The sequence below is a fragment of the Pistacia vera genome, unplaced genomic scaffold (genome assembly GCF_008641045.1).
Source record: "Pistacia vera cultivar Batoury unplaced genomic scaffold, PisVer_v2 Contig298, whole genome shotgun sequence".
Lineage (NCBI taxonomy): Eukaryota > Viridiplantae > Streptophyta > Magnoliopsida > Sapindales > Anacardiaceae > Pistacia > Pistacia vera.
In genome coordinates, this window is record NW_022196110.1 from 224,855 (window position 1) to 250,790 (window position 25,936).

The following is a 25,936-nucleotide window of genomic DNA, read 5'->3' on the forward strand; positions in this document are numbered from 1 at the left end:
ATAAGTCTGATTCGGACGATCGAAACGACTCTACAGAAATAAAAATTGCTCGAAAGAAATGTGCAAAACAAATTTTTCATTGATTATGTAATTTTATTTACAAACTAAACTAAAAAAAAAAAAGATATACGAAAAAATATCTAAGCAGTTGGAGGTGTGGGGGCATCATCGCCTGCAGAACCAGGGAGCTCGTTGCCAATAGGGGCAGAAAGATCGTCGATAGAAGGAGTTTTGGTAGCCTCTTCGGGGGTAGGATCCGGAACGTCTTTCGTAGTCTTAACCGAAGAAGGTCGGCAGCAATAGGCGGAAGTGTGGCCAAAGAAGCCAGATCTTCGACCTTTTGCTTAACACCAACATCTTTCTCTCATTCCTTAACCTCCTACTCACCTTCACCGTCAGGCTCAAAGTCGTCCGAGTAAACGTATGTCATGCCTTGGGCCTCGGTCTTTATCTTAATGACCTCCTTCTGATAAGCCCTCGGAAGAAAGGAAAAGTCGAGTGAAGGATGAGCTTCCCACAGTTTCTGCACTAGGAAGACCAACGTTTTCCAAGCATGGCTCGTAATGGCCGAGTTCAGTTCCTTGACGTCGAGCTTGAGTTGTTCAGCCTCAGCCTCGGCCCTTTAGCGACCTGCCACCTACTTGGCAAGCTTAAGCGAGGTCTTCTTGTACTTAGCCTCCTAATCCAAGGCAACCTTCTGAGCCGAGGCAAGCTCGAAATTCAGTTTGTTGTTAGCACCCTGTTGCTAGGCCAAACTCTTTTTAGCCTCCACTGCTCTCATTTTAGCCTTTGCTCGAGCAGTCTCACTCGCATTGATTTTTTCAAGGAACTCCATTTCTTTATCTCCAAAGGCCTTGGCCTCAGCCTCTTCCTTGAGTCGCTCAAGCTCAACCTTCTTCAAGTTTTTCTCTTTCTCTGCCACCTCAGCCCTAGCCAAGACATCCTCCTTCAGAGCCTCCGCCTCCTACCACGATGAGTACCCACTGAGGTAGGGTAACTCTCATCAAAGAGAAGCTTGGTTGCCACGCAAGCCTGAAAAGAAATGAAAGTCAGTGAAGAAAAAAGAGAAGCATTTATATATATAAAGGAAAAAGGGGCAAACTACTGATACTTTTGTCACGTAGCTACATGCCCAAGATAATAGCTGGGGAGGAGACGAATCTCTAATGCCCGTGTAAGTTTGCAAGGTGACAGCATCCCTGACTGTCGAGGCCCCAATATCGATGTCCTCAGGGAGCTCGTTGAATATTGCATCGAGCGCAGCCCAAGCTGCCTCGTCCATCATTTTGCCTCCCTGTTAAGGCGAACTTGATTTACTTCCCACAGGAATGACAACTTCAGTAATGGGAATATAATTTTTCTTGGCCAAGTCTTTGGCCGCAGACTTCTTAGGGCCACCAATTTGCCTTGCAGCCTCCTTGCCCGAGCCACCTTGCTGCTCGATGACCTTCTGTTTTCCTGAGCCCCCTTACAGCTCAGTCAACTTCTTCTTGTCGAAGCCTTCATGCTATTTTGGCACATTCTTCTTACCAAGCCATCATGTTGCTTGGGCACTTTCTGTTTCCCCGAGCCTCCAATTGGCTTAGAGGTTTTCTTCGTCAACCCTCTTTGGGGCTCAAGGGCACCTTTCTCCCCGATTGCCTTAGAGGCAATCATGGGCTTTTTGGCACTTAGGCCTTCCCCAAGCTTGCCACCACTGTGCTTGAGGACCGGGCGCAAGGGACCCTGCTCGACCATCCCGTAGCATCAGCAGGCTGCTTCTTCGTCAAAGCGACCGACTGTTTCTTGGCAGTCTTGAACGCTGCCATCTTCTTCTTCAGGCCCTTTGGTTTCTTGGCCCACATATCTACAAAAGGAGAAGCAAACAATTAACGACTTAAAAAAAAAAAAAAGGAGCAAGTAAGCACTTTACTTTTTTCAAGAATGGTGTTAAATTTGGCATTGTTGACGTCGTACGCTCTCAACCGAGGAAGCGAGATAAGCTCATTAACATTGCGCTCCTTGTCAGAAAGATTGGCGAAGCCGTTCTAAGCTCGCTATAGAAAGAAAGTTTTGCTCTACGTTTACTGCAAAGTAAAAAAACTTGGTTAGTCTGACGATCGAGCTTAGAAACACTCTTTGCACACACAAGGGTTGAAGTCTTACTAGCTTATGAAACAAAAATACCGGTCTCCCCGACCATATAAAAGAAAAACTGAGAGTCCCAATGCGGGATCTTTTTTGGGACGTCAACCAAACTGTTAAAATGTACTTTCCTCGCCTATGAGAGATAGTACGTTTGATCTTGACTCTTTTTTAAGCTATACCGAGCTTCTCTACGGATAACTTACCCAACTTAGCTATTTGGTATGCTATGTACATGCCTACGATAATAATATATGAGTTCACCGACAACTGAAGAGAGATGATGTCGAACCGTCTCAAAACACTTTCTATGAAGTAATGAAGGGAAATGGACCTCCCATACCTTAAAAAGGTATCAGAGACTACCACATAGCCGGTGGTGGGATTTTTTTTATAGAAGCCTCCCGGAACCCGCAAGGAAAGTTAAGACGCATAAATTTTTGTTATGTGCCTAAGGTCATCGGCCCCAATTCAGGAATGTGGTTCCTTCCGTGGCCTATGGACTAGAGATCTTTTCGACTGAACAATCTCGACAGAAACGTGGTCCGAAGAGCCCGCCGCATCAGGGTCCAAACTCCGGACAATGACATCCTTGGAAGCCTGAAGGACTACACCGCCAAGAAGTGTCAAGCTCGCTGGGGGATTGAACATGCGATCAATGCTATTGCTGCTTGACAAAGACATGATGATAGCTCACCTCTAGTTACCTGAAACAGACGCGAACATGTGTCAGAGCTCAAAAATTCAGCGACCTATCCATAATTTGCTTTAAGTTCAGGCACCCAGGGTAGCTTGTGTGGACAACAAACACAAGCAACCTACTGGGAATCTGGTGGCTACCACCATAAACCCTCCTTAAACCCAAAACCGCCAAAAATACATTCAATAAACGCTAGCAAAGCCCTAAAAAACTCAATGTGGCCACGACAATGGCCACCCTTAACTGCAAAAAGGCGTAAAAGTAAGCAAAGGAAGGGAAAGACACCTTACCGAAGTGAAAAGATGGAAGAAACTCGTCGGAAAAGCGTCGTGAAAACAAAAGAGCAACGACGAAATAATCAAGAAAATCTAAAAACTTTTGCAAAGTGTGTAGACGTTCTGACGATATTGCCTACTTTTATAGTGATTTGCATGGGAGACAAAAGGGCGAGATTCGATCGTAGCCGTCGATCTACAGTGAATCTCAAACCTCCATTCGTCGAGCAATCCTAGCCTTTGAACGTGGCCACATGTCAATCATCTATAAGGGGCGATCAATCGTCAGGCTGCCACAATCATAACCGTCACCGCACGTCGCTTGGATTGTGCACGTGGACAGCTATAGTCGCCCACGCGCGACAAAAAGTAACTGCCCAAGGCCGCCGCATTAAATGCGACAGTCTGCGTGAAAGTTACACATATGCCCTTCACTTCAAATTTCGAGTTTGTCAAGAACATCATAGCGGAGGAAAAACCAAGTGTTGAGTACGTTGACCGAAAATGAGTCTGACTTGTGAAGCTCGACTGAATTTGCCTTTAGCAGACAACCGATGAAGTTCGAGCTTGATATCAAATTGAATAATAGTCTTCAAAGCTCGAAACGAGCATCGAACACTAGAGGGTAGATGTTGTGTGTGACTTTTCCATCAAACTCGAATAATTGCGAGGTAACAGCTCGATCCAGAATCAGTTTGACTCAATCGATTGTCTGACCCAAAATAAGCTCGTCGAGTTGTAGCTCGACCTAGCACAAGCCAATCGCAACTAATCCCAACAGTTGTTCAACCAACTCACAGATAACTTTAGATCCCGGATATTTTGGAAGGGATCAGACATCAATCTTGGCTCAATCTCAACGCTCAATTGCAAGAATATCGGAGTTACGTTTCATTTTTAATTGTAATCCATTTATTTTCGCTTTTTCCTTTATACAAAACCCCTCCAATGATGAGAAAGAGGTTTGCAAATTATTCTAAGATTATCATTGTAAGCTCTCACATCAAATATAAAACAATGGATGTAGGCTCAAGAGTATATCTCACCTAACCACTTTAAAAAATCATTGTGTCATTTACTTTATTGCATTTTATGTTCATACATTGTTGGTTTTTCGTAATCACACACACATCTGTTCCGATTCCGAAGGTCAATCGGATTACTCTAGTTGATGTATTTTTTGCATCAACACCATTAGAGCTCTTACCTGATCGGTAATTCCAAGGTCTCGGGGGATCAGTTGAGATGCATGTAAGCTGGCCCGAACACCCTCGGTCATAAAAAAAAATACATGTTAATTTACTTTGAAAAAAAAAAAAAAAAAAATCTCTTTTGGAGCTTTTGAGAAGGTAGAAATATAATAATTACTTATATCCAATATCTTAATTTTTTGTAATGATCTTCTCATTTAATACTTATCTACTTTAAAATTTTTGCTAGAATTTAAAAGTTATTATCTAAATGTTTGGAGCTGATTAAGAATGTTTCAGTTGAGTTGCTCGAGAGGATAACACAAACTAAAAATAAATTAGAGTTAATCATCAGCAGCACCAAAGATAAAAAATATTTTACGCTAGTTCCACTCCAACAAGTAGACTTTTTTAGTTTCACTTTAGAAAAGAAAAAGGGTTACCAAATACTTGATGGGTTATTGTGTTTCCCCGATGTATATAAATTAGATTATGAAGCAAATTTTCTTTGCCTTGGTCAATAGATAGAAGGAAATGATGCTCTTTGAACACCCTTCCTAATGTTCTAATAATTGCCTCTTCCTCTTTCTGCATGATTCAGTATTGATGTTGGAACCTGGCAGCTTGAACATAGAGAGATCAACTTGGGAATCATAGATGTCAATTCGCTCCTTCACCAAAACCGTGACAGGACTTGAAGGCCAATTGTGAAGTTGCCCACTGACTAATATGTTGGATAATGGGTCTACCATGCGTGATTTCATTATCATATGACACTTATGAAGATCATCCTAGTAAATTGAAAAGTGAAAACCCATATATTATTTCCATTCTCTAATTTACATAAGCTGAGAAATAGCGTTTAAATCTTTGTACCTTTTGAAATTGGTTGAGGAGACTTGTAGAGGCGAGGTGTGAACAAGACGATGGAATTAGCTTATCTAGACAGCACCGTAGAGCAGATACGGCAATAAGACTTGGCCGAAACTCCACCAGCTTGAAATCTGCACCCATTAGTTTTGGTTTAATCAGGATGAGCATCAAATTCATCTGGAGCAACTTCTCCTACATATGTTGCTTCATTATAATTCAAGTTCAAGCTTCCTTAAATGAGCACAATAATTACAGCAATTGTACAATGTCGTGCAAATGAAACAATGTGACGATTGAAATTGATCAATCAAAATTCATCTGCCAAGAGCATTGGTAGCGGAGCTCTGTTGGGAAAATCCAGCTTTGATCATGTATTTGAGAATCATCTGCCTGATATATCAGATTAACGCAAGAGAAATTGATAGGACTGTGTACCTAACATAGCTCCGAGAAGAAGCTGAGTGAATCGGGTGGTTAACTGATTGTGAAGGTGAGATTCGAGAGAGTCAACATTGGATAATAGCAGTTCTACATAAGAGTAAGGTGTTACACAGCCAAGGTGCCATCCCAAAGTCTGTAACAGGGTCAATTCCATTCGCCTTATTGTGCTTGATTCAAACCAATGTTCAAGGTCCTCCAACTATAATGACCACCACAACCGCACAGTTATCAATCAGTTAAGACACTAATACCATAACAATAGAGTTAATAACAGCAAGCAATAAGTATAATAGATCACCTGAATCTCTTGCAATAAAGGAGCGGACGTCTCGGTAAACTTGGATGCTACTGATAAACACGCCACAGACAGTAATTCAATCATCCAACATTTCCATCCCTAAAATATATGATGATGTGAGTATTCAGTATCAAAATAAAAATACAAAGCCAGCAAATTAAGAGATGGATTCTAAGCTATAGTTAATTACATGGCATTGGTTCATGGATATGAATCGATCAAGGTGATTTGCAGCGTTGAAAACAGTTCCGTAACAGAGATTCAGCCGACTGCGAGACTGAAGACAACAAAAAACAAGAAGTTAGAGATAAACCCACATGAAGTCTATTCCTCTTCTTTATTATCATATTCTTTTTCGGGATGAAATGAATAACACTGACCTTGAAAAGCCATTGAATAGCTTTGAGCCTAAAGTTCATCAAATTATTAGACTGGAGATACTCTAAATATCCAGGTTCAGGAATGTAACTCAACTCCTTCTTAAAGCAAATAATACTAGCCTGTTCACAGTCTTCCTTAGTGTTGTAAAATGAATAACCAGGACACCTCTCTAAAATGCGTTGTTTGGGTTCATGGGAAGTTTCGTCAGGATTCGAAAGCCACAGCTCATCACAAAACAAACTTATCTCCATACTTCTGTACCCGTTGCTAAAAAAAATCCTTACCAATACGTCTATATATATATATATATATCTCTCTCGAACAAACAATCGAGTATTAAAGACGGGGACAAGGGAAAAAGGCTCTGACACGTAAATCTTTTTGACTAATATATGTACCTCAAACAGGCGGTGCTTGACAAAAATAGAAAGCATGAAAAATAGTGAAAATAAGAGAGAAAAGAGAAAGTTAGAAGGATTAATAAGAGATGGTGGGGTGGTTGGGTTGGAGAAGGAGATATAAAAAGAAGGAGACGACCCTCATGAAAAGGGGTAAATGCTGCATGCATATTATAATTTGACCACAGTAACCAATTGCGTGAGCGCACGCATTACATAAATGTGCAGCTGCTTCTCTTTCAATAGTCACTGAGTTACGTGTTTGAATAGAGGATGTTTTGGAAGATGGTGGCGGGGATTGGGACTGGGTTCACGTAAGGGGGAGTTCGCCAGTTGTGGATGACCCCACGTTCCGGGTTATGATAGTGAGTGCGGCGTAACTGCTATTTCAACTAATCAATGACTCTCATTTAATTCATAAAAAAATATGCTTTTACTGTGCACGAGAAACTCCCTCACTACTCTCTAATCAATCAATCACTCTCCCCACTCCTGTTTTCACCACCGATTCATCTTGGCTGCCCACGTTATTTGGTTTTTTTTTTTTCCCCTTAGAAAATGAAAATCTCTATGGCTTACTTAAATACCGGTCTCCATAGTTATTTAACTATCAATCAAACTTACTCACAAATTAATTTTACAAACTTTTTCTTCTAATTCCACCGTGACAATTCTTAATCAGGTAGACAAAACCCATTATAAACTATCATAATTATACAAGTTAAATCCATTACAAGCTACCACGTCAAAATTATAAGAGAAAGATTATATATTAAATTGTAAGTATAATATTGACCTAATTTATGTTCTTGAGAGTAGTTACTTATGTTACAACTGTGTAAATTCAATATGATTTAAAGGCATAAGAAAGACCAGTCTCCATCCTTTTTCTCAAATTTCTCTTTGCATAATTAACTGACTACAGAGGATGAGAAGGAAATAACCGACTTCGGTTTTCAAGAAACTGTATAACAAACTGCTAGCAGAGATTCATCATCATGTTGCTAACTGCTTTGGCCTGCAATTCCTAACTGATAATTCTTTTTAAAACTGTAACAAAATTGAAAAAGGGATATCATAAGGTATAGGCACTAATACATAATTAACACTCTCATAACCAAATACATGCACATTTTATCAATTTTCCAAGAGTCATCAAAATGTATGTTCGCTCGAGTGCCTGCGCTCTTGCAAGTCCTCCCTCAGAATTTTTTATGCAAATCGAGGAAGTCAAATAATTTCAGTAGTTGAATCCATGGTTATTAGTATTCTACAATTCTCAATATTATACGCGATTTGACAACTATTGTTGAATCAGTGCTGCTATCAGAATCACTTGCCAATTTTTCTTTTTCATTGTAACTCATACGATGAAAAACTAAAACCTGATCTTCCCTCGTTGGTACATTTCAGCTCAAGCTTCTGAAAAGGGCTGCAACTCAATTTAACAGCATTTCGTCAGTCACTTTGATACATGAGAAAGAAAGTCAAAGTGCGAGAGGGGCGAAGGGGTTAGAAGGATGACAGTGTAAAATACAAGGATAGCCTGATTCGTAATCAGTCTATGGACATATCCCAGCTTTCCAGAAAACAAAAGAGAAGCATTCATCATTGGCATACTATTTCCAAGAAAAGACAATTACTCAACCAAAACTTAGAATCAGAGATGGCAGCAAAGAAGTACCTGCTATTGGGATCATAATAGAAGCCATTGATGGAGCCATCACTACAAGAGAAGCAAACATAGTAGAAGCCTGCTATGGTTAGCCCACAGTCGGTTCCAACATTCACAAAATATTGCTCTTTCCATCTCTACAATGACAAAATTAAAAAATGGCAAGTTAAATTAATTTAAACATATCAACTTCTTCTACCAATTAATCAAAGATTCATGCTAAATCTATAAAAGACTTTTACAAAAAATTCTTTACTAGATGGTGCGATAATTGAGATGGCATATGCCACATTAGCTTGTCAGCCATTTATTAATTTTAGTAAATAATGTATAACAAAAACATAACCCACGCATAATTTTGAGCATAGAAAGCATGCCAAACTATCACATCTTCAATAAACTGTCCTATCATATTGTTAAATAACTGTTCACTAAATTAAATTGATTAAGTCTCAAACAAAATTACCATAAATATGTGGTGGTAGTTACTCAGGTCCAATGATTTGCCACCATCAACCTCCACTTGATTCTGAAGAGATTGAGTTGATGAAATGAACATAAATTATGTATATGTAGAAGCAGTTGTAACTCACCAAATGGGTGAAAATACACAAATCATTACCAGAAGGGGTGAAAAAGATTGAAACTTCGTCCAATGCCTTATATCATCCTCTGGCCTATAAAAAGTTTCTTTAACCAATTAAAAGGGAACAGACAATCTATTGAGATTTATTTAATGCTCAATTTAAAAGGGAAAAGGAAAAAGAAAGAGCATACGCTGCTTCCCATTTGCCGGTGTAGAAAGTATAGTTTTTCGTATCAACAATCTCTCCTTCCCAGAAAGTTACTACCTGAACATCGTTAAAAACAATTAAATGACTGATGAGTTTACAAGGAGATTCTGCATATTTGACTAAATTTTAAAGTCAATACTAAGGGAAAGGGATATATGAGAGTGTGTGTTTTTGTGTGAGCGTATGTGTGCATGCATGCACAGGGAAAAACTCTGCATCTCAGTTCTGCAATAACTTTTAATACTTCCTAATATGGGAACCAAAGAGTAAAATTATATGAAAAATCAAAACAAATAAACCTTCTGTATCACATTGATAAATCAAAATGTAAGAAGAGGCAAGAAGCAGACAGCAAAAATTGAAAACTTAGGTGGGTGAAACCTATGAATAAGAAGAATAAGAATGGATATCTAATAAAAATCCATTAAACCAGGGTGGCAGTGTTTAACTGAAGATACTTTTATAATTATTTGTCAGTATCAAAGCTCTGTATCTTAAAAATACCAGATAAGATAGGATGAAAAGGGTAGACACAATTTAATTGCTGCTGAGAGAAGAAAATAACACTAACTGGTGTGTCTGCCATAGGAACATTCAGAGCTTCCATGGTGCCACATAGATACCCATGTTCAAGGTCACATCCTTGTATCCGGACATTAACTCTCCAAGCTTCCTCCTTTTGAAGATTTGAGACATTCTGTGTACCAGAAAATGCCTGCAATAAAATATAATGCCATACATTGAATCCTTTCAACCATAGCAATAAGGTATGTCACCCCTAAATATAAGAATCATTTATTTCCAAAGCGCAAGAAAAAACTTTTATCTACATGAGTTCATGGCTTCACATACATTCACCGGCCAGGGCACAACCCTTCCTTCAAAAAACAACACACACATATATTTTAAAAACAGAAAGAAGGAATGAATCATCTAAACTACTTGTTGCATGAAAAATGAGAGTTGTGCAACAAACATTGAAACGCCAAAAGCTTTACACATAAAAGCACCATAAAAAAGAAACTCTGCAGCTTCACTACAAGGAGAGAAAAATAAAAAAATAAAAATTGAAAGTCTCCATTACACAACAGCTATATGGTTTTGCGACCTCTTCAACATCTTAATCTCACATCTGAATTCATTTACAGAAATCCAATCATCTTGCCATTACTTAAAAAGTATAAAAAATATTAGTTAATTTGTTCAGCCAATAAATCATCCACATAATTCCTATCATACTCAATTCATATTAGGCAACTAATTAATGAAGCAGGGGCAAGTCGTATGAGGCTAGCAAGTAAATTTTATGATGGTAATTTTTAAAGAGAAATAAATCAATCAATCGGAATTGGTGTGCAACAAAAAATAAACTTGAACCACATGCCTTTTAAACAATAAAAAAGCTTAATGATATGAAAAAAAAATAAAAAATAAAACGACAGAACAATTCACCTGTCCAACACTCAAAAGTGAGCAGGCTGGGGGTGAAGTATTTCCAGAATTTGCACCTTCAGTACACAAAATACAATGAAATCACACAAAAAGAAACTCATAATTACAAAATATGTTAATAAATTTCCTAATCGAGACCACTGTAATTAACTCAGATAATTAGAAAGCAATCAAGAATTTGATAACCTAACAGACGCAATGACTAAGATCGTAATTTCATTGAAACAGAATACCTGATACTTGAGACGGTGCAGAGTTGTCTACGACTCTCACCGGCATTTCCCGATTGATTGATCAAAAGTCTGTCTCAGGCATTGAAATTGCGGGGAGAGATTCAGATTTTGGAAGTGAAAAGATCCGACAGATAAACCGGTTTACCCGATCGTACAAAATGCGTTAGACCAACCCGTTTAGGAAACAGCCCTGGTGGGCTGGTAAAGCCCAAGGCAGGTCCAGAATGAGATTTTTTGAAATGTAAAACGACGCCATATTATAAAGTTGATGAATTTGTCCCAGCATGCAATAATAAAGAGAAATGCTAGCCTTACAAAGAGAAATACAAATAGGGGTATACAAAGATAAATTATACCCTTAAAAGAAGGGAAAAACAGAGAAAGAGAGGCAATCACAAAGATTAAGGGCATGATTTGTCTTTGTATACCCCTCTTTGTATTTCTTTTTGTAAGGCTAGTATTTCTCTACAATAAAATAAGGTATAAAGAACGTTTCATATAATTTTTATACCCTAGACTCTAAAGTTAACTACTAGGTATTCCCTCCAATGACCATCCCTAGGCCTTGAAGTTAATGACATATATACCTTCCAATGGTCACTCCCAAACCCTGAAGTTAATGATCGAGTATCCCTATAATGGTCACCCCTAGACCTTGAAGTTAACGATCGAGTATATCCTTCAGTGGTCACCCCCATTAGCAATTGAGTAGAATCAGACTCAATACCACTTCAGTAATATACTCAAGAGTCTTTATCATCTCATCCAGCCATCCAAGGGTGATTCATATAAAATTTTCTTTTGTGACCCTTTTTATTTTCCAATTTGCGATCCATCATATTTAATCGAATAATGCTATAAACCCATATTGTAACATAGTTCTTAATTACCAAATATGATAATACTCTTGAAACTACATTTACAATATGTTCAAAGTGCATCCAATTAAGGGTAACTAGCAAGCAGCCAGAATTATTATTTAATTATTTTTTATCTTCAAAATAGTTAAATCTGCCCCATTTAAATACATTATTGCTTGGCTATGTACCCATTTGAATGACAATTTCCGATCATTAATTCATGCATGCTACAACATTATTATTATTTATATTACACCAGCACAGCTACAACTGAGAATATATTACAAAGAATAATACAGCAAAACATCATTATATCTCCAATAATTTAACGTTGCGACCTTATCTGCCACCTGAAAGAATTGAATCTGCAATAGAAGTCGCTGCTGTTATGCCCATTAAAGATGGAAACGAGCCTACAAAGTCATCAAAACCTTCCGAATGCGCAAATCTTAGGCCACTGTCTGAAATTTCTAGAGCTGATAACTCTGGCGAAGGAGCATCCTTCTCCAAGTACTGCACAACTTGTCGCATGCTTGGCCTAGCTGCGGGCTCTGAATGAGAGCACATCAACCCAAGTTTCAATACTAACTCTAGCTCCTCTGCGACATAATCTGTTCCCAATTTCGGATCCCTTGCCTCAATAATTTTACCTTCACTCCAAAAACCAAATACCCATTCAACCAAAATCACAGTCTCCTCTGTCGGCGAATGTGGCTCTATTGGCCTTCTGCCACAGGCAACTTCGAGCAGAAAGGCACCAAAAGCAAATACATCAGTATTTCTAGTGGCCTTCCCTGTTCGAGCGTGCTCTGGGGCGAGGTAGCCAACAGTACCAACCACATGAGTTGTTTGTGGATCAGCTCCGTGGTCATACAATCTTGCAAGCCCAAAATCACCCAGCCTTCCATTCAGTTCAGCATCAAGTAACACATTACTAGCCTTGACGTCTCTGTGAATAACAACTTTTTCCCATTCTTCGTGTAGATAAAATAGGCCCAAGGCTACGCCTTTGATTACTTGAAATCTTTGTTTCCAATTCAGGGTCACCTTTTGTTGGCCATAGATGTACTTGTCCAGGCTTCCATTAGGCATGTAGTCATACACCAAAAGCAGCTCTCCTTTACGCCGGCAATAACCCCAGAGTTGTACTAAATTCCGGTGGCGGAGATGACCAATACTAACAATTTCAGCAACAAATTCTCTCATTCCTTGTCTTGATTCATGAGAGACTCTCTTCACTGCAATTTCTAGTTTAGAGTTGGGTAGTACACCTCTGTACACCCTGCCAAATCCACCACTACCTAATAGCTCTGTTTCTCTAAATCCTTTGGTGGCGAAATAAAGATCTTTGTATTTGAATCTATGAGGCCCATATTCAAGCTCCCAATCTTCAAGCACTTCAGCGAACTTTCTTTTCCTTCTTATCACATAAACCACACCTGACACTGCAGCTAAAGTCAAGCTTACAAAAATTACAGGGAGCCCAATTGTCAAAAACTTTGATTTCGGTTTGGGACCAATTCGGGGAAGCTTAGGAATCTGAGAGAGTGCAAGTTCCTCTGCTTGTCCATTCATTTTGAAACTCCAACCCAAAACATAATGAGATGAAAACAACGAACCGGTGGACGATGAGAAGCCAACGAACATGTTTTCGTTAAAAATTAATGAAAGATCCCTCGACAAAGACAGAAGTGGATTACTGGGCTTACCACTGTTAAATGGAGCTAAAGTAACGTTAATTTGCTTCTCCTCACCATCATATTCCACCCAAACTTGAATTCTTTGACGATCAATGAGCGTCAAGTTCTTAAATTCACCGGTTTGATTATCATAATAACCAGCTGGAGCTGATATCTCAGATTTCAAACTATTAACATCAATCCCTACATGGTTATTATCAATATCAGCAAACTCGGCATTCTGCACCGTATCGAATTCTATGGCAAAAACATGATTACTGGCATTTCCATTATTGCTATCGTTAAAAAGGCCGAGGTATTGACTGTTAAGAGCGAAAGGGAGCCCTAGTGTTGGTGCAATCACGAAAGCCATACCCTGGCCACTAAGAACATCAACTTGAGACTGGATACCTAAAACAAAAATTGTAGAAAAAGAGAAAGCCGTGGCATTTGTTGAGGTCTTGAAGGATATTGGATTAGGGTAGAAGGCTTGACCCTTTATTCTTTGGGTTTCGTTGGTAAGCTGTAAAAGTCCTTCGTCGGTGAACTTAGCTGTACCATGGAGGCTCAAATTAGCCGATCTGAAACCATTGTAGATGAAACCAAGATTTTCATCTGCTGCTACTATTCCGATTAAGGAAGACACCACTATTGCAAATTTGAAAAACATGGCTAGGCAAAGCAAAGCAATTTCTTAAACCATGCTCTTCTTACACATATAATATAAGAATGAAAAGTTCATGCGCCTCTTAACCGTCAACCATACCCATGAATGCCGTCGGATTACTGCTTAGTTATTTATTATACATTAGGGTAAACTTTCATTCGTATCGAACTGTAGAAAACAGAGACTTTTGGTGGAGAGTCGTAGAGAAGAAGGCACTAAAGCGATGACCATATCAGATATGGTGTCCCCTCTCACTTGCCATACAGAGACCGTCGTCGGCCTTTTTGGTATTGACGTTGTCAATTAATTGGCATGTGAATTTAATACTCACTACCACTCTCAGCGCCTCCGTCGTTTTTGTCTTTCTTGTTGTTTTGAATCCGTAGGCGTCCTCAAGGTCAAAAGCAAAATCCAAAACAACAGAAAATGGAATATATGCTGCTTGAAGAAGGTCACTCAAATAATATAATTTATGTATTACTTTTCCATTAGTGGTTAAGCTATCAATTTCTATTTGTTCTACCAACGCAAGAAAATATAAGATAATATAAAGTAATTGTGAATGCAAGAATCAATATTTGTCAATGGCAGGCTCACGTGGTTAGAATATAGAAGGAGAAGTTAAGGTCTCAAATATTTAATTAATTAGGGGAAAATGGTATATATTTTAAAGTCATCCTCTAGAATGATTCATAACATACCAGATGATCTTATGAGAACTGTCGTACTAAAATTTATGACTAGTGCTATTCACAATTAAATGTAATACGACTAATGGATATGCATGTAACATCTAATTTTTTGACTCAAATCAATTCATAGAGATAAAATTATATTGTTAAATTAGCTTCATGGATGCTTTCAATGATAAATACATTTTCTCAACACTGCAAACTCTGTATTAATGTGAAATAACTTTTGGCCATCATTTATTTGAAACCAAATTTCGAAATACGTGTCATTATTTGAGTCCTTTTTTTTTTAATCACGAGGGCATTCGAGTCAGCTTGCACCTCAACTAATCTCTCAATGCTCTAGAACTGTCATGTGAGTAGAAGTCTCAATGGCCATCCTATTAGCGTCTAGAGAGACTCAAACGATCTCATGCAATCTCTTTTTGCTCTTTTATTATCATGCTACCTAATTGTGACTATTTGAGCCCATTTAATTATTCAATAAGTTATACATTCCACTTAAATAATGGTAAATTTGTGTAAAAAAAAAAAAAACTGTAAACAGAAGTCGCCTTTGCAATTTTTAGAAGCTCCCCAACAACATCCATGTTGTCTAGAATTTTATTGATATCTTAGGGTCCGTTTGGCACACTCTTCTCCCACTATCATATTCCACTATTCTATCCTAAAAACCAAAAATACATTTGTTTTAATATTCTTCAAAATCCAATCTTATTATATTCAACTCAAAACATTAACAATTACCGTTTTCAATAGAAGTTTTGAAATTAACAAAAACACCCTCACCCACCCAAGCTACTATCACCTACCAGCAGCCATCGCCAGTCGTCGGTGTCGTAATGATGCACAACCGTAGATCTAGCCTTTTCTGGCTCGATCCATGGTGGATCTGGCCGAAAAAGGCAAAATCGACACACGACCGGCTAGATCCAACCGGTCAGGCACCATTCCAGCAGATTCTGGCCACCTTTCGTTAGTGGTGGCTAGTTGCCAGCAATATGTGGGTGGGTGGAGGTGTTTTTGTCAATTTATAAACTTTTATTGTTATGGGTGTTTAATTAAATTAACAAACCTAGGAGGTTAAAAATAATCTAAATATTTTCAGAAAATGATAATCAGAAATGTATAAAACCCTTTTCAAAATCCTATCTTATTTTTCAAAAATACTATTTAGCATAAAATGTTATTCTAAATAACTAACCCCGAGCCTAAAATCTCACATTTCAATTGATTTACGGAAATCCAATCATCTTGCGATCACTTGTACATCAAAATCTTAATTAATTTGTTCAGCTTCTAATTCATCAACATAATTCCAATCATGCTCAATTCCTATTAGGCAACTAATTAATGAAGCCAGGCGAGTGACTCGTATACCACTAAAAAATAATTTTACAATAATAATTCTTAAACAAAAATAAATGAATCAATCAGAATTAGTGTACAATATACTTCATTCACATTCCTGTTAGATAAACAATTAAATGCTAAAAAAACATATTAATCATCATCATCATCATATGGAGTATATTACACCGGCAAAGCTATATGTTATAACTAAAGATCTAAAATGATACAACAAAAAAAATATATATAAAGAATCCAACACCGTGGACAAGCCAACACACTAACATAATCCGACAGATTAAAACCCAAATCACCCATTCGCCCTATTTGAATTTAGCAGACCCATTAGCCTTCAAAATAGTTGAAACAGATGCCTCAGATTTAGGATATGGAGGTATTCTCAAACAAGTACAAGATAACAAAGAAAAGTTATCTAATTTACTTCCAAATTTTGGAATGAAACTCAACGAAAATACTCCACTATCGAAAAAGAGTTTTTATCCATTGTCCTATGCATTTCTAAATTTCAAAGTGATTTACTCAATCAAAAATTTCTACTTCGTATTGATTGTCAAACTGATAAACATGTTTTACAAAAAGATGTTCAAAATATTGCATCAAAACATATATATAGGGTGAACAATTCCAGGTACCCTCCATTTTTCGGGGGAACCAGAATCGGAATCGCATAGTGCAGGTTTCCAAAAAAAGGAACCGCACAGTGCAGGTTCTTCAATTCAAGGAACCAGAACCTAAAATGCAGATTTCGGTTCCTTTCCGGGGTACCCTATAAAAAATCAATTATGCCCCTATTAGTTTAAAAAATGACAAAAATACCTTAAAAGTTTACAAATACACCCCTAACAAATATACTATTTGGGTTTAGGGTTTAATTATAATGTATTATAATTAATTAAATTGTTAATCATTTAATTAAGTATTGTAATATTGTTAATAATAGAATGTTATAATTAATTAAGTAATCATACCATAAATTTATAATGTAATGTTATAATTAATAAAATTCTAATCATTTAATTAAGTATTGTATAAATTAATAAATTAATTACTAATGTTTATAATATAATGTCATANATATTGTGTGATTTTGCCATAAGAGAGCTCACAAATTTCGAAAGCTCGCAGAGAGATAATTCTACCCAGAACAAGCTCGACCCAAGAGCAAGCTCGACTCAAAATCAGTTTGATTCAGAGTAAGCTCGACCTAGGTGAAGCTCACCACAACGATCAATCCAAACAGTTGTTCAACAAAATCAAAAATAAACTCCAATCTTAGATATTTCAGAAGAGATGAGATCAACACCACTTGCAGCGCAATCTCAGCTCACAATCGTGAAGATCACGGGATTGCAAAACAACTCTGATTGCAATCTCGAACTTATCTCTCTCCATTAATTACAAACTTGTATAAAAACCCCCTCAAACGATGAGAGAGGGTTTAGCAAATTTATTCAGGCATATTACATTGTTCTTGTAATCCCTCAAAAACAATAAGATAATAGTGGACGTACATAGGTTCAAGTTCTAACTTGTTGAACCACTTTAAAAATCTTTGTGTTCTTTACTTTCTTGTGCACATTTACATTCAATTGCTGGTTTATCATAAATCACGCACACATCAGTTTCAATTCCATCAAGGTCAATCGATTTTCTATTTTCGTATCAACAATATCCATAATAGATAACAAATGATTTAATATATTATAAATCCACCCAAGCCTATACCCATTAAGTGCTATAATCCCACTCATATAATTAATATGACCACCATTACCACACCAGTACCTAGAGACCTACGTTATACCTCTCCCGTGTTGGTCCAAAAAACATACAAGTAGTTGGGCCACCCATAGTCTATCCTTAGGGTGGTGTCATCCACAGTTTACCCTTGGGATGGCAAAATCAGATACAGAAAAACAGCTAAACCACCCACAATCTACCCTCAAGGCGTCATGATATGATATCAAATAAAATCCCCCTCATAATCTATCCTTGGGGCGTCAAAATCCCACACTGGCCAATACTTGCCTGGTGTAATCCCTCCTGAAACTCGTTAGACGTCCATCTTGTCCCAATAAGATATTTCAATCATTCAATATGATAGACAATCTCAATATGCGCATGAGGATAAACATAACATGCTAATTGATGTGGGAAGGGTATTATAAAAGGTGGTCTCCAATATGATAATCATACACAAACATCCACGTGCATTCGAATATCCAACCCCACCATGCATCTGAATATCCAACCACACCATGCATCATAAGTGCCTTCATGCAATTTACGTACAAGTAATAATATCATATAACATTTGTTCTCATTTAAAATGGGCTTGCAAATATGAGTGCAATGCTTGAAACATCATAATTACTAATAATGTAAATACTCATTTACCCCTTATATCCTTTTCAACTCCCTAAACTTTTGGATCCTCTGGGGTTTCCTCTAGTAAACCCCCTATACTTTTAAATCCTTGCACCCCTCTAAAAACTCTGAAACATGACAGTTTTCTCCCTTCAGAATAAAGGAGTCTAATTCAAGAAGGGGGAACATCCCCTAAGGCCCAAACTTAACGAATTAAAAAGGGTTTACAAAAGAAACCGGGTTATATTTTAATAGGCCAAACCATCAAATAGTACAATTCAATGCGCAACAAATAACTGGGCCTTGTTGTTATTAGGCCAGCCCACCAAATAATAAACCCAATACCCAACAAATAACTGGACCTTATTGTTGTTAGACCAGCTCACCTACTTCACTATTCTTATTCAGAACACTTTTCACTATATAAAATAATTCTGCATTATAACAAAATCTTCCTCCACACTATTGAAACTAAATTTACAATATGGTAACTAGCAAGTAGCCAGAATTTTTATTCAATTATTTTTTTATCTTCAAAATAGTTAAATCTGCCTCATTTAAATACATTATTTCTTGGCTATGTACCCATTTGAATGACAATTTCCGGTCATTAATTCATGCATGCTACAATATTATTATTATTTATATTACACCAGCACGGCTACAACTGAAACTGAGAATATATTACAAAGAATAATACAGCAAAACATCATTATATTCATATTATATCTCCAATAATTTGACGTTGCAATCTTATCTGCCACCTGAAAGTATTGAATCTGCAATAGAAGTCGATGCTGTTCTGCCCATTAAAGATGGAGACGAGCCTACAAAGTCATCAAAACCTTCCGAATGCGCAAATCTTAGGCCACTGTCTGAAATTTCTAGAGCTGATAACTCTGGCGAAGGAGCATCCTTCTCCAAGTACTGCACAACTTGTCGCATGCTTGGCCTAGCTGCGGGCTCTGAATGAGAGCACATCAACCCAAGTTTCAACACTAACTCTAGCTCCTCCGCGACATAATCTGTTCCCAATTTCGGATCCCTTGCCTCAATAATTTTACCTTCACTCCAAAAACCAAATACCCATTCAACCAAAATCACTGTCTCCTCTGTCGGCGAATGTGGCTCTATTGGCCTTCTGCCACAGGCAACTTCGAGCAGAAAGGCACCAAAAGCAAATACATCAGTATTTCTAGTGGCCTTCCCTGTTCGAGCGTGCTCTGGGGCGAGGTAGCCAACAGTACCAACCACATGAGTTGTTTGTGGATCAGTTCCGTGGTCATACAATCTTGCAAGCCCAAAATCACCCAGCCTTCCATTCAGTTCAGCATCAAGTAACACATTACTAGCCTTGACGTCTCTGTGAATAACAACTTTTTCCCATTCTTCGTGTAGATAAAATAGGCCCAAGGCTACGCCTTTGATTACTTGAAATCTTTGTTTCCAATTCAGGGTCACCTTTTGTTGGCCATAGATGTACTTGTCCAGGCTTCCATTAGGCATGTAGTCATACACCAAAAGCAGCTCTCCTTTACGCCGGCAATAACCCCAGAGTTGTACTAAATTCCGGTGGCGGAGATGACCAATACTAACAATTTCAGCAACAAATTCTCTCATTCCTTGTCTTGATTCATGAGAGACTCTCTTCACTGCAATTTCTAGTTTAGAGTTGGGTAGTACACCTCTGTACACCCTGCCAAATCCACCACTACCTAATAGCTCTGTTTCTCTAAATCCTTTGGTGGCGAAATAAAGATCTTTGTATTTGAATCTATGAGGCCCATATTCAAGCTCCCAATCTTCAAGCACTTCAGCGAACTTTCTTTTCCTTCTTATCACATAAACCACACCTGACACTGCAGCTAAAGTCAAGCTTACAAAAATTACAGGGAGCCCAATTGTCAAAAACTTTGATTTCGGTTTGGGACCAATTCGGGGAAGCTTAGGAATCTGAGAGAGTGCAAGTTCCTCTGCTTGTCCATTCATTTTGAAACTCCAACCCAAAACATAATGAGATGATAACAACAAACCGGTGGACGATGAGAAGCCAACGAACATGTTTTCGTTAAAAATTAATGAAAGATCCCTCGACAAAGACAGAAGTGGATTACTGGGCTTACCACTGTTAAATGGAGCTAAAGTAACGTTAATTTGCTTCTCCTCACCATCATATTCCACCCAAACTTGAATTCTTTGACGATCAATGAGCGTCAAGTTCTTAAATTCACCGGTTTGATTGTCATAATAACCAGCTGGAGCTGATATCTCAGATTTCAAACTATTAATATCAATCCCTACATGGTTATTATCAATATCAGCAAACTCGGCATTCTGCACCGTATCGAACTCTATGGCAAAAACATGATTACTGGCATTTCCATTATTGCTATCGTTAAAAAGGCCGAGGTATTGACTGTTAAGAGCGAAAGGGAGCCCTAGTGTTGGTGCAATCACGAAAGCCATACCCTGGCCACTAAGAACATCAACTTGAGACTGGATACCTAAAACAAAAATTGTAGAAAAAGAGAAAGCCGTGGCATTTGTTGAGGTCTTGAAGGATATTGGATTAGGGTAGAAGGCTTGACCCTTTATTCTTTGGGTTTCGTTGGTAAGCTGTAAAAGTCCTTCGTCGGTGAACTTAGCTGTACCATGGAGGCTCAAATTAGCCGATCTGAAACCATTGTAGATGAAACCAAGATTTTCATCTGCTGCTACTAACCCGATTAAGGAAGACACCACTATTGCAAATTTGAAAAACATGGCTAGGCAAAGCAAAGCAATTTCTTAAACCATGCTCTTCTTACACATATAATATAAGAATGAAAAGTTCATGCGCCTCTTAACCATCAACCATACACATGAATGCCGTCGGATTACTGCTTAGTTATTTATTATACATTAGGGTAAACTTTCATTCGTATCGAACTGTAGAAAACAGAGACTTTTGGTGGAGAGTCGTAGAGAAGAAGGCACTAAAGCGATGACGATATCAGATATGCTTTCCCCCTCTCAGCTGTCATACGGGGACCATTTTGGGCCTTTTTGGAATTGATGTTGTCAATTAATTGACATGTGAATTTAATACTCACTACCACTCTCAGCACCTACGTCGCTTTTGTCTTTCCTATTGTTTTGAATCCGTGGGCGTCCTCGAGGTCAAAGGCAAAATCCAAAACAACAGAAAATGGAATATATGCTGCTTGAAGAAGGTCACTCAAATAATATAATTTATGTATAACTTTCCATTAGTAGTTAAGCTATCGATTTTTATTTTTCTACCAACGCAAGTAAATATAAGATAATATAAAGTAATTTGTGAGTGCAAGAATCAATATTTGTCAATGGTACGTCACCTGGTTAGAATATAGAAGGAGAAGTCACAGTAAGAAAAAGTACTTTTTGCAACCAATTTTAATTTTTTTGCAACTAGGCAAAAATAGTTATAGATACTTCATATTTAGTAACTAAATTCCAATTGATCGGCTAGAGGAGAATAAAATTTTGGTGCCCATTTATTCTCACCTTTAGAGTCTAAAATTAACATTCTACCGCTAATTTATCAAAAATATCAAATTAGCGACTAATTTATTTGGTAGTCAATTTTTATGCAGTAAATTTTCCTAGTATTACAACACAATTAGCAATTACAACAAGAAATTCAGCAACTAAAATTATGGTTACAGAAAACAATTATTTGTAACTACTTAATAGTTGCTAAATTAGATGTAAATATTTATTAATTAATTTGTAACTATTTTTATTAGTTACAAAATAATGCAATTACTGAAATATCCAAGCTTCTGACAATAATTACAGAGGGCTCAAGATACATTTGGCAACTAATTATTTTGTGCATATTACAATAGTTGCAAAAACTCATGTATAGCAACTAAAATGTATTTAGTTGCTAAAAGTTGATGAATTTTTTTGGGCTCCACTTTCCCAGTAAAATGAAAAAAATAATATTTTAAGTTGTGACTAAAATTATTATTACATAACTAAATAGTTAGTTGCAAATTATCGTCTTTTGGCAACTAAGATTTTAGTTGCCAAATAAATGGTAAATTCTGTGAGTTTGGGCCCCCATGTTCCCGTTTGAAATAAATTGAAATTTTGGGTATGTTATTTTGGCAACTAAAGTTATAGTTGTTAATATGATTTTTTCGCAACCAAAATGTTAGCCACTAAATATTGTTTATTAAAAATGATATACACTACTAGTAACCAAAATCAATTAGTTACAAAAAGTTAAGATATCAGAAACTTGACAATGACAACTACAACATTAGTTGCAATTTTTTTTTTTTTTTGGCAACTGCTAAAATATTAGTTGCAATTGATGGTTTACCAAACATGAAAGTTACAAATGGTGACTAAAATTGGTTGTTACAAAGAACTAATCAAATAAATAAATACCTATTTTTTTTAGAAACAATTACTAAAAGCCCATCCTATATAAACCCAAACTTAAAACCAAATCCCTAATACCCAAATTTCCCTATTCTTACCCGAGTCCTCTTCTTCTCCACGCACTCCTCTGTATCCAATTTCCCTCTTCACTTTACCATTTCCTCGATTCTACTTTTGCCACCTACATTACTCCATTGAAGGTGACTTCTTTTTATTTTTATGTTAAAACTCATTCTTTTACATATGGTATTTCGATTTTATTGTTTGATTTTCAATCCGTTTCTTCATAACATTTGTTTTAATTTGTTTAAGCATCTGTTGTTTGTGACATTCCTAAATGGGTGGTTTTAACTTCGTAATGGGTGATTTTACTTTTATCTTCTCTTTTATCTGACATTGCAATGGCTATTATAATTGTAATGGATGCTTTAAATTTGTTTATTATTGTTGATAAACGAATGGTATTTAATAATATCTATTTATTTTCTCAATTGGGTATTTAAGTTTTCTGTTTTATGGATACTCGTTCGAGAAGGTTTCATATTCATCGATTTCTCCAACTAAGGTTTGCATTTTTATTCACCTTCTTGTTCTTTAGATTTTTGATTTTATTTTCTATACATTTATTTTTGTGTATCTTCTAGGCATTTTTTTTTAAAACTGTTTTGTGGGTTTGTTCTTTCGATCTCTTTTTTATTTGGGTTTTGATTTGAGTGTGATTCAAAGAGGAAAGCTTTAATGGGTTTTCTTTGTTTCATGACTCTTTTTTTAAATAATTGTTCTATTTGTAATATGTCACTACTAGAAAAAACCATTTCCTTGACAGAATGAGTTGATAAAATATATATATATATATATATGTTAGGGCCAAAAATCGTCTTGGGTTTGACAAGGCCCAATAACGAAATAAACATGTCATGACCCAAGGCCTCAACCCAATCCTGATTGGGCCTATGCTTAAAATCACATTGTGAACTACCTACTCTATGAGTTGGGTTATCTTATAAGTTAAGCTAAACTGGGTTTCAGCCTATTAGCCTACAACAATCTAAAAATAGGAAATTAGAATCTCATTATATTTCCTCTTCTACTAAGATTCCAAATCTTACTCAAATTATTAAACTTGATCTGATAAGGTCAATAAATCATATCTCTTTCATGATAGGGATTATCTCCTAAAATAGGACTTAGTGTCCTACTAAGATTCCAAACCTTATTTAAACTATTAAACTTAATCTGATAAGGTCAATAAATCATATCTCTTTGAGGATAGGGATTATCTCCCAAAATAGGACTTAGTGTTCTACTAAGATTCCAACCCCTTGGGTTCACTATAAAAACAGAGGCTTGCACTCTCATTAGGCATGCAATCTCCCACAATCAATCTATACTACTCAAAACCATTTATTTGCTCCTAAGTTCTTGCTCCCAAGAACCCGACGTCTCCACCGTAGTCCTCGCTTCCGACAGGACTCCTGGTAATTCTTCATCTCCTTAATTTTTATCAAATAATCTCTTTCAGCCTTGCTGACTTGAGCGTCGGAGTGCTTACGGCAAACACCACCTTAGTGTTTTCCGGAAGCTTCACGTTTGCCCTTTCATGTGTGCAGGTCTAGCGGATTGTCAGTGGCCTCAACCTCACGAGATCATACCCTATTTTCATGACGGTAGATTTTTTGCATCTACAATATATATACACACACACGTATATGTATACGAGTTTTTTTCTTGACAGTTGCAGTCTCAATTGTTGATAGTTAAAATTGTTAAGGATTATATTAAAAAAACAAAAAATTAAAAATTTCACTAAGGCAAAATTTCCCGCCCATCAAAAGTTTCGCTGCCAATTCCCCCTTGCCACCCCCTACCCCCCCCACCCCCCCCCCCCCCCCCCCCCCAAAATTTCATTAAGGCAAAATTTCTTAATTTCACACCCATTTTTCAAAAATTTCCCTTTCTTCTTTGTGCCTTCTTCAATGTTTCTTTCGGTAGCCCTAGAGCTGGGCAAGGGACCGGTCCCTTGCGGCCCAGGCCTGGGCCCGTTTGGGACTGGTCCCAAGCCCTGAGAAAAACCAAGACCCGAACCAGGCCTTAGGCCTAGTCGGGACTGGTCCCATGGGCCCAGGACCGGTCCCATGGGGTTTGGATATTTATTTTCCCTCCTTAATTTTTTTTATATTTTGGGGCAAACGAAATTTTATAGGGGGTTTTTAGTATTTTTTAGGGTTGATTAGTAAGTTCTAAAAATTTAATTAATTTTAAAAAATAATAAATAATAGTTAATTTTAATTTTTAACATAAATGTAATTTCACATTTCACACATTCACGCCAGACATCGGACACAACCCTCTTTGACGGTTGGGGGGGTTGGGCTATGTCTGTACCCGTTGACTCGCAACTCGCATGTGTTTGGCTACACCTCGTCCCACCGAATGTGGTTGTGGAATTACAGCTGCTTCCTCTAGAGGAAATGATGAAAATGGATTGAAGGCTTCAATTTCTTCGGTGGATGGAACGTAAAACTCATTTGGGGAAGACATTATAAATTTATGATAAAATAATAAATAATTAAAATGAAAAGAAATTAAATTATAATATGAAATTATAATATGAAATTATAATGATGTTGAAAAATAGAAAAAAATTTGAATAATATAAATAAATAATATGAATAAATTATAAATATAAATTGAATGAGAAATTGATTGGAGATTTGGAGTAGAGAGATTGAGAGAATGAAAGAATGAGAGATTGACAGGTGTGAATAAAATGAAAGGTTTTAGGGTTACTTATAGTATAGTTGTGGGGGGGAAAATGAAAAAAAAATTTATAATTATTTAGTTTATAACCGTTGGCTGTAACCTTTTTTTTTTTTAATAAATTTTGTAAAAATTTTTTTAGCCCTTATGATTTATACTTATTTAAGGGGTTGAATTAAATTTTACAAAGGATTAAAATGATAAAGTGTAAAAAAACTTTGGGCCCAGGCCTGGGACCGGGCCCAGGCCCGGGCCTTGGAGGAGGGCCCAAACTCTCTTCCTTTTCGGGATCA

At 37.1% G+C, this 25,936-nt stretch overlaps 3 protein-coding genes across 3 annotated transcripts; all 3 read right to left on the minus strand.

Moving 5' to 3' along the window:
• Positions 1-1,746: 1,746 nt before the first annotated feature.
• On the minus strand, positions 1,747-6,533 carry LOC116135301 (putative cyclin-D7-1). The gene is made up of 7 exons (XM_031421009.1): positions 6,282-6,533; positions 6,092-6,178; positions 5,902-6,000; positions 5,598-5,802; positions 5,166-5,293; positions 4,866-5,080; positions 1,747-1,846 (listed from the first exon to the last, which is right to left on the minus strand). The coding sequence occupies exons 1-7, from the start codon at positions 6,531-6,533 to the stop codon at positions 1,747-1,749; spliced, it is 1,086 nt and encodes a 361-aa protein (XP_031276869.1).
• Positions 6,534-7,465: 932 nt separating this feature from the next.
• LOC116135337 (glucose-induced degradation protein 4 homolog) lies at positions 7,466-10,902 on the minus strand. The gene is made up of 8 exons (XM_031421035.1): positions 10,835-10,902; positions 10,602-10,657; positions 9,721-9,864; positions 9,133-9,206; positions 8,978-9,032; positions 8,822-8,884; positions 8,365-8,492; positions 7,466-8,112 (listed from the first exon to the last, which is right to left on the minus strand). Exons 1-8 carry the CDS (start codon positions 10,878-10,880, stop codon positions 8,034-8,036), a joined length of 645 nt encoding a protein of 214 aa, XP_031276895.1. The 5' UTR covers positions 10,881-10,902; the 3' UTR covers positions 7,466-8,033.
• Positions 10,903-12,033: 1,131 nt separating this feature from the next.
• On the minus strand, positions 12,034-21,316 carry LOC116135303. The gene is made up of 2 exons (XM_031421010.1): positions 19,235-21,316; positions 12,034-14,045 (listed from the first exon to the last, which is right to left on the minus strand). Exons 1-2 carry the CDS (start codon positions 21,231-21,233, stop codon positions 12,034-12,036), a joined length of 4,011 nt encoding a protein of 1,336 aa, XP_031276870.1. The 5' UTR covers positions 21,234-21,316.
• Between the last annotated feature and the right edge of the window lie 4,620 nt (positions 21,317-25,936).

What these genes read in the sequence shown, in the direction of transcription:
- LOC116135303 (XM_031421010.1), bottom strand. Translation starts at nt 21,233, where the DNA reads ATGTTTTTCAAATTTGCAATAGTGGTGTCTTCCTTAATCGGGTTAGTA. An exon ending in TGCAGATTCAATACTTTCAG is followed by an intron (nt 14,046 to 19,234) that starts GTGGCAGATAAG and finishes TGCTTTGCCTAG; the next exon opens with CCATGTTTTTCAAATTTGCA.
- LOC116135337 (XM_031421035.1), bottom strand. Translation starts at nt 10,880, where the DNA reads ATGCCGGTGAGAGTCGTAGACAACTCTGCACCGTCTCAAGTATCAG. An exon ending in TGCACCGTCTCAAGTATCAG is followed by an intron (nt 10,658 to 10,834) that starts GTATTCTGTTTC and finishes TGTGTACTGAAG; the next exon opens with GTGCAAATTCTGGAAATACT. An exon ending in ACTACCACCACATATTTATG is followed by an intron (nt 8,493 to 8,821) that starts GTAATTTTGTTT and finishes TTGTCATTGTAG; the next exon opens with AGATGGAAAGAGCAATATTT.
- LOC116135301 (XM_031421009.1), bottom strand. Translation starts at nt 6,533, where the DNA reads ATGGAGATAAGTTTGTTTTGTGATGAGCTGTGGCTTTCGAATCCTGAC. An exon ending in CTTTATTGCAAGAGATTCAG is followed by an intron (nt 5,803 to 5,901) that starts GTGATCTATTAT and finishes TGGTCATTATAG; the next exon opens with TTGGAGGACCTTGAACATTG. An exon ending in TCCTCAACCAATTTCAAAAG is followed by an intron (nt 5,081 to 5,165) that starts GTACAAAGATTT and finishes TCAATTTACTAG; the next exon opens with GATGATCTTCATAAGTGTCA.